The sequence below is a fragment of the Salvelinus sp. IW2-2015 genome, linkage group LG33, assembly GCF_002910315.2.
Source record: "Salvelinus sp. IW2-2015 linkage group LG33, ASM291031v2, whole genome shotgun sequence".
NCBI lineage: Eukaryota > Metazoa > Chordata > Actinopteri > Salmoniformes > Salmonidae > Salvelinus > Salvelinus sp. IW2-2015.
Window position 1 is genome coordinate 32,379,832 of NC_036872.1, and position 8,997 is coordinate 32,388,828.

The 8,997-nt window shown below is 45.4% G+C and overlaps 2 protein-coding genes across 2 annotated transcripts in view; one reads left to right on the forward strand and one right to left on the reverse strand.

The window, feature by feature from the left end:
- The window catches only part of efna5b (ephrin-A5b), a 455,881-nt gene that overhangs the window by 216,152 nt on the left and 230,732 nt on the right, over positions 1–8,997 (reverse strand).
- The window catches only part of LOC111958062 (growth factor receptor-bound protein 10), a 47,013-nt gene that overhangs the window by 1,974 nt on the left and 36,042 nt on the right, over positions 1–8,997 (forward strand). Inside the window, exons 3-4 of the mRNA XM_070437092.1 lie at positions 1,985–2,065; positions 3,012–3,251. Of these exons, the coding sequence (XP_070293193.1) occupies positions 1,985–2,065; positions 3,012–3,251 (321 nt within the window). The remainder of the gene's footprint in view (positions 1–1,984; positions 2,066–3,011; positions 3,252–8,997) is intronic.

Below are 8,997 nucleotides of genomic sequence, written 5' to 3' on the forward strand. Positions count from 1 at the left end.
GTTAAATATTTGATATTTATGGGATTAGAGGCTTATTATACATTGACATTCCTTACTTTCCTATAGTCTCTAATGCATCACAAACACACACATGTCACACACACAACTGTTGCAGGTAATGTCGAGGAACGACACAACATGCATTTTATTGATGCCAATTAAATGCACAGGAGATATCGTGATTCAGCCACTCATGTCGTGCCATCATCCTGCCGCCATCACCTCATGTTCCGCATGATACATGATCGCCCATGTGCATAGGATCTCCTTCAACAATTCCTTGAACTAAATGTCCCAGTTCTTCCACGCCTGCATACTCACCAGACACCCATTGCAGCATGTTGGGACTTGCTGCGTGTCGATCAACTGGTACTACAGCGTTGTCCATTTCGGCCAAATCCAGCAACTATGGACAGTCAATGAGAGGAAGTGCAGACAACATATCACGAGCGCCACAATCAGCCCTGATCAACGTAGCCTACAAAGTAATATAGCTACAACATAATATAAGCCTGGAACCATAAATACCTGGACCATAATATAGCCTTCAACATATATAGCCTACAACATAATACTAGCCTGGACACATATATATAGCCTACAATATAATATACGCCTACAAATGAATATAGCCTGGAACATATATAGTCCTTACAACATAATATAGCTGATATAGCCTGACATTAATATAAGCCCTGGAACATAATATAGCCTAAGGACATAATATAGCCTGGAATCTACTAATATAGCCTTGAACATAAATATAGCTGGAACATAAAGGCATAGCCTAAGCATAAATATAGCCCTGGACACAAAGTTTATAGCCCGGAACACTTAATATAGCTAGAACATCAAATATACGCCTGGTAACATAAGTATAGCCTGGAACAATATTACGCCTACAACAAAATAATATAGCCTGGGACATAATATAGCCTGCGAAAACATAATCATAGCCTGGAAACATATATAGCCTGGAACATAGATGAATAGCCTGCGGAACAAATTATAAGCCTGGAACATATTACGCCTTACAACACTAATATAAAGCCGATAACATAATATAGTCCTAGAACATAAATAGCCTGGAACATAATTATAGCCGGAACATAATATAGGCCTGGAACATAATATAGCCATTACAACAAATCATACGCCTACAACATATATAAGCCTGGAACAAATATAGCCTGGAACGTACAAAAATAGACCCGAACATTATATAGCCTGACATGATATTCGTCCAAACATACAATAGAGTCTACAACACTAATATACCTGGAACTAACATAACCTGGAACTATAATTATAGCCTGAACTAATAATATAGCCTGAACATAATATAGCCGCTGAGAAACCATAAATCATAAGCCTGGAACGTTACAAATAGCCCGAACAATTAATAGCCTAACATGATATCGCCAAACATCACATACTAGTCTACAAATAATATACGACCTGGCAACGTGAAATTACGCCTTGAACGTAATACTCAGCTGGAACACTCTAATCATAGCCTGGACATGATATAGCCACAACACAATATCAGCCTACAAACATAACTATAGGCGACCCTCACAACATAATATCTAGCCGTGGATAGATACATATACCTGGTGGACAAAATATAGCCTGGAATATAATATCAGCCTGGAACATCCAATGATACGTCCAGAAACATTAATACCAGCCTACGCCCTGCAAGAACACATACAAGACTCGCCTAAATAATATAGCCTGGAACATTATATAGCCTGCGAACATAATATAGCCAACAAATAATAATATAGCCTGGACATAATATGCCACGAGACTTTACAATAGCCTAACATTAATATAGCGGGGAACATTATTACCTGCCCCAGGCTATATTATGTTCCAGGCTATATTATGTTGTAGGCTATATTATGTTGTAGGCTATGTTGATCAGGCTGATTGTGGCCTGTGAAATGTTGTCCCACTTCTCTTCATTGACTGTCCAAAGTTGCTGGATATTGGCCGAAACTGGAACACGCTGTCGTACACGTTGATCCACAGCATCCCAAACATGCTCAATGGGTGTCTGGTGAGTATGCAGGCCGTGGAAGAACTGGGACATTTTCAGCTTCAAGGAATTGTGAAGAGATCCTACTCACATGGGGCCGATCATTATCATGCGGAAACATGAGGTGATGGCGGAGGATGAATGGCACGACAATGGGCCTCATCACGATATCTCTGTGCATTTAAATTGGCATCAATAAAATGCAGTTGTGTTCGTTCTCCATTACCTGCACAGTTGTGTGTGTGAACATGTGTGTGTGCATGCATTAGGAACTATAGGAAAGTAAGGAATGTCAATGTATCAATACACCATAATACCATATAATATCAACAATATTTACCCCCTCCTCTCTCTTTATGGAATTTATGCTCTCTCTCTCATTCACTCTCTTCCCCTCTCTCTCGCTCTCGTTCTCTCTCTCTCTCTCTCATTTGCCACCCCTGTCCTATACATGAACCCCAGCATCCCATGCCCTAAACACCTTCTTTGCCCGCTTAGAGGATAATACAGTGCCACCGACGCGGCCCGCTACCAAGGACTGCGGGCCCCACTTCTCCTTCTCCATGGCCGACGTGAGTAAGACATTTAAACGTGTTAACCCTCACAAGGCTGCCAGCCCAGACGGCATCCCGAGCCGCCTTCTCAGAGCATGCAATCTCAATCTCAATCTCTCCCTATCCCAGTCTGCTGTCCCCACTTGCTTCAAGATGGCCACCATTGTTCCTGTTCCCAATAATGCAAAGGTAACTGAACTAAATGACTATTGCCCCATAGCACGCACTTCTGTCATCATGAAGTGCTTTGAGAGACTAGTCAAGGATTATATCACCTCCACCTTACCTGTCACCCTAGACCCACTTCAAATTCCGCCCTAATAGGTCCACAGACGATGCAATCGCCATCACACTGCCCTATCCCATCTGGACAAGAGGAATACCTATGTAAGAATGCTGTTCATTGACTATAGCTCAGCATTAAGCTTAAGGCTCTGGGTCTCAACGCCGCCCTGTGCAATTGGGTCCTGGACTTCCCGACGGGCCGCCCCAGGGAGGTTAAGGCAGGAAACAACATCTCCACTTCGCTGATCCTCAACACTGGGGCCCCACAAATGCGCGTGCTCAGCCCCCTCCTGTACTCCCTGTTCACCCATGACTGCGTGGTCATGCAGTCCTCYAACTCAATCATCACGTTTACAGACGACACAACAGTAGTAGGCTTGATTACCAACAATGATGAGAGTCATGGGTGAGTCTACAGGGAGGCAGTGAGGGCTGTCTGAGTGTGGTGTCCAGAAAATAACCTCTCTCAACAAAACAAAGGAGATGATCATGGACTTCAGGAAACAGCAGAGGAAGGGAGCAACCCCCTATTCACATCGACGGGACAGCAGTAGAGAAGGTGGAAAGTTTTAAGTTCCTCTGCGTACATATCACTGACAAACTGAAATGGTCCACCCACACAGACAGTGTGGTGAAAAAGGCGCAACAGTGCCTCTTCAACCTCAGGAGGCTGAAGAAATGTGGCTTGTCACCTAAAAACCTCACAAACTTTTACAGATGCACAATTGAGAGCATCCTGTCGGGCTGTATCACCGCCTGGTACGGCAAATGCACCGCCCACAACCGCAAGGCTCTCCAGAGGGTGGTGCGGTGTGCACAACGCATCACCGGGTGCAAACTACCTGGCCTCCAGGACACATACAGCACCCGATGTCACAGCAAGGCCAAAAAGATCATCAAGGACAACAACCACCCGAGCCACTGCCTGTTCACCCCGCTATCATCCAGATGGTGAGGTTAGTACAGGTGCATCAAAGCTGGGACCGAGAGACTGAAAAACAACTTCTATCTCAAGGCCATCAGACTGTTAAATAGCCATCACTAGCACATAGAGGCTGCTGCCTACATACAGACTTGAAATCATTGGCCACTTTAATAAATGGAACACTAGTCACTTTAATAATGCCACTTTAATAATGTTTACATATCTTGCATTACTCATCTCATATGTATATACTGTATTCTATACTATCTATTTCATCTTAGCCTACGCCGCTCTGTCATTGCTCATTCATATATTTATATATTCTTATTCCATTCTTTTCTTAGATTTGTGTGTATTAGGTATTTATTGTGGAATTGTTAGATATTACTTGTTACATATTGCTGCACTGTCGGGAACTAGAAGCACAAGCATTTCGCTAGACTCGCAATAACATCTGCTAACCGTGTGTATGTGACCAATAACATTTGATTTGATTTGTGTCCCAGCCTGTCCCCAGTGGTTGTCAGTATGTGTGTGGTTAGAGATCAAACGGTCAGACCCTTGCTGTGTATAGTATTTTTGTCTAACTTATTTAAGCTTTTCTCTCTCTCTGTGTGTGTGTTTTGGTGTGCTATTTTCTTGTTGAACCATGTATGAGCCAGCAAAAGCCGTCCTAGCGATCCACTCTTTACCTTCTGGAATGTGTGTAATTCTGTGTGGCGGGTTGGATGCGCATGACCTGACCGGAAACACAGCTGGTTCAGTAGCTCTCGGTCTCTCTGCTCAGGACAGCATCCTGACTATCTCTAGTCTACAGTAGCTCTCTCTCTCTCTCTGCTCAGGACAGCATCCTGACTATCTCTAGTCTACAGTAGCTCTCTCTCTCTCTCTGCTCAGGACAGCATCCTAACTATCTCTAGTCTACTGTAGCTCTCTCTCTCTCTCTGCTCAGGACAGCATCCTGACTATCTCTAGTCTACAGTAGCTCTATGTTGTCTAGAGATAGTTAGGATGCTGTCTGAGCAGAAGAGAGAAGGAGCTACTGTAGTCGAGAGATAGTTAGGATGCTGTCCTGAGGAGAGAGAGAGAGAGAGAGAGCTACTGTAGTCTAGAGAGAGTCAAGATGCTGTCCTGAGCAGAGAGAGAGCTAGCTGTAGACTAGAGATAGTCAGGATGCTGTCCTGAGCAGAGAGAGAGAGAGAGAGAGATACTGTAGTCTAGAGATAGTCAGGATGCTGTCCTGAGCAGAGAGAGAGAGAGATAGCTACTGTAGTCTAGAGATAGTCAGGATGCTGTCCTGAGCCGAGAGAGAGAGAGGATAGCTACTGTAGTCTAGAGTAGTTAGGATGCTGCCTGAGCAGAGAGAGGAGCTACTGTAGTCTAGAGATAGTTAGGATGCTGTCCTGAGCAGAGAGAGGCGAGAGCTACTGTAGTCGAGAGATAGTTAAGTGCTGTCTGAGGAGGAGAGAGAGAGAGAGAGAGCTACTGTAGTCTAGAGAGAGTCAGATGCTGTCCTGAGCAGAGAGAGAGCTACTGTAGACTAGAGATAGTCAGGATGCTGTCCTGAGCAGAGAGAGAGAGGAGAGAGCTACTGTAGTCTAGAGATAGTCAGGATGCTGTCCTGAGCAGAGAGAGAGAGAGATAGCTACTGTAGTCTAAGAGTAGTCAGGATGCTGTCCTGAGCGCAGAGAGAGAGAGAGATAGTACTGTAGTCTAGAGATAGTTAGGATGCTGCCCTGAGCAGAGAAGAGCTACTGTAGTCTAGAGATAGTTAGGATGCTGTCCTGAGCAGAGAGAGAGAGAGCTACTGTAGTCGAGAGATAGTTAAGATGCTGTCCTGGGAGAGAGAGAGAAGAGAGAGCTCTGTAGTCTAGAGAGAGTCAGATGCTGTCCTGAGCAGAGAGAGAGCTACTGTAGACTAGAGATAGTCAGGATGCTGTCCTGAGCAGAGAGAGAGAGAGAGAGCTACTTAGTCTAGAGATAGTCAGGATGCTGTCCTGAGCAGAGAGAGAGAGAGAGAGATAGCTACTGTAGTCTAGAGATGTTTAGGATGCTGCCCTGAGCAGAGAGAGAGAGAGCTACTGTAGTCTAAGAGATAGTCAGGATGCTGTCCTGCGCAGAGAGAGAGAGAGCTACTGTAGACTAGAGATAGTCAGGATGCTGTCCTGAGCAGAGAGAGAGAGAGAGTCTCTGTAGCAGAGATAGTCCGGATGCTGTCCTGAGCAGAGAGAGAGAGAGAGCTCCTTGTAGACTAGAGATAGTCGGATGCTGTCCATGAGATGAGGAGAGAAGCTACGTGTAGAAGAGATGTCAGTGATGCTGTCTAGCAGAGAGAGAAGAGAGCTACTGTAGACTAGAGATAGTTAGGATGCTGTCCTGAGCAGAGGAGAGAGAGAAAGATATAGTAGACTAAGCAAGATAGTCAGGATGCTGTCCTGAGCAGAGAGAGAGAGAGAGCTACTGTAGACTAGAGATAGTCAGGATGCTGTCCTGAGAGAGAGAGAGAGAGAGTAGCTACTGAGTCTAGAGATAGTCAGGATGCTGTCCTGAGCAGAAAGACCGAGGGCTACTGTAGACTAGAGATAGTCAGGATGCTGTCTGAGCAGAGAGAGAGAGAGAGAGCTATTGTAACTAGAGATAGTTAGGATGCTGTCTGAGCAAGAGAGAGAGAGCTACTGTAGACTAGAGATGTCAGGATGCTGTCCTTGAGCAGAGAGAGAGAGAGAGCTACTGTAGACTAGAGATAGTCAGGATGCTGTCCTGAGCAGAGAGAGAGAGAGCTACTGTAGTCTAGAGATAGTCAGGATGCTGTCCTGAGCAGAGAGAGAGAGAGAGAGAGCTACTGTAGACTAGAGATAGTCAGGATGCTGTCCTGAGCAGAGAGAGAGAGAGCTACTGTAGATGAGAGATAGTCAGGTGCTGTCCTGAGGAGAGAGAGAGAGCTACAGTGACTAGAGATAGTTAGGATGCTGTCCTGAGCAGAGAGGAGAGAGAGCTACTGTAGACTAGAGATAGTCAGGATGCTGTCCTGAGCAGAGAGAGAGCGAGAGAGAGAGCTACTGTAGACTAGAAATAGTTAGGATGCTCTCCTGATCAGAGAGAGAGAAGAGAGAGCTAGAGAGCTACTGTAGTCTAGTGATAGTCAGGATGCTGTCCTAAGCCGAGAGAGAGAGAGAGAGAGGAGAGAGAGAGAGCTACTGTAGTTGTTACGCACGCCTCTATGAAGGGGAACGCAACACCCTGCTACAACTCAACTTTCCGTGAGCGGAAAGAGCTATGACTGTAGGTGCGAGTAGGATGACAAAAAGGAGAATTGACGCGTTTACTTAGGATTTTATTCTTTACACGGTAATATGGGAAAAGGGCTGGACGGAACCAAAGCATAGAAAGTAAATTCAAGCTTCCCTCTCCTATCTCCTGCCTACCACTACTTACCTAACTTAGCACACCTGGTGCCTAACCAAAATACAGGGGGTGGTCGCCCAGGTCTTACCTAGTGTGCCTAGACAGTTGAATATACTACGTAATATGTAGCCCGCGGGCCTCTTGCCTAAGCACTCCCTGGTGCCTTCCCCTTCCCCCGTGGGAACAAATGAAAACAAAATATTAAACATATTCTCAAACAAACTAATAAACAAAGAATCAAATAAGCTCTACTCTGAGTCAATCTCACACGGAACATACCAACTGCTCCAGCAACAACTAACACAGTACATACCAACGACCAACATGCTATAACCCTCAGCCATCAACCTACCTCTCTCAGCAATGATCTATATCACATTCAATCTCTCCAGCAATGATCTCAGCCTGCAATGATCTAAGCCTGCCTATGATCTCTCTAGCAATGATCTCAGCCTACAATGATCTCTCTCTCTGAAACAACAGAACACTGGCTTTATTAGCTTCAGATGGCAATGGTAATTAGAGAGCAGCTGTATCTTGACGAGGGGGCGGGGTCAGCTCTCCAATTCATCAATTGGGGCGACCAATCAGCTGCTTGGGAGAATTTTAGGAAGCCATCTCCTGAAACACAACACACTCAAATACAAACTCAATATAGAACTGGGGAACGTAACAGTAGTCTAGAGATAGTTAGGATGCTGTCCTGAGCAGAGAGAGAGAGCTACTGTAGTCTAGAAATATCAGGATGCTGTCCTGAGCAGAGAGAGAGCGAGAGAGAGAGCTACTGTAGACTAGAGATAGTCAGGATGCTGTCCTGAGCAGAGAGAGAGAGAGGAGCTACTGTAGACTAGATAGATAGTCAGGATGCTGTCTGAGCAGAGAGAGAGAGCTACTGTAGACTAGAGAAAGTCAGGATGCTGTCCTGAGCAGAGAGAGCGAGAGAGAGCTACTGTAACTAGAGATAGTCAGGATGCTGTCCTGAGCAGAGAGAAGAGAGAGAGCTACTGTAGTCTAGAGATAGTCAGGATGCTGTCCTGAGCAGAGAGGGAGAGAGAGAGAAGCTACTGTAGACTAGAGATAGTCAGGATGCTGTCCTGCGCAGAGAGAGAGAGACTACTGTAGACTAGAGATAGTCAGGATGCTGTCCTGAGCAGAGAGAGCGAGAGAGAGAGCTACTGTAGACTGAGATAGTCAGGATCTGTCCTGAGCAGAGAGAGAGAGAGAGCTACTGTAGACTAAGAGATAGTTAGGATGCGTGTCCTGAGCAGGAGAGAGTACTGTAGTCTAGATAGTCAGGATGCTGTCTGAGCAGAGAGGAGAGAGCTACTGTAGACTAGAGATAGTCAGGCTGCTGTCGCTGAGCAGAGAGAGAGAAGAGAGATCACTGTAGACTAGAAGATAGACTTGTTGTTTTTTTTTTTTTTTTTAGGATGCTGTCCTGAGCAGAGGAGAGAGGAGCTACTGTAGTCTAGAGATAGTCAGGATGCTGTCTGAGCAGAGAGAGAGAGAGCTACTGTAGACTAGAGATAGTCGGCTGCTGTCCTGAGCAGAGAGAGAGAGAGCTACTGTAGTCTAAGAGATAGTTAGGATGCTGTCCTGAGCAGAGAGAGAGAGAGAGCGTACTGTAGTCTAGAGATAGTTCAGGATGCTGTCCTGAGCAGAGAGAGGAGAGAGAGCTACGTAAGACTAGAGATAGTCAGGATGCTGTCCTGAGCAGAGAGAGAGAGAGAGCTACTGTAGACTAGAAGATAGTTAGGATGCTGTCCTGACAGAAGAGAGAGAGG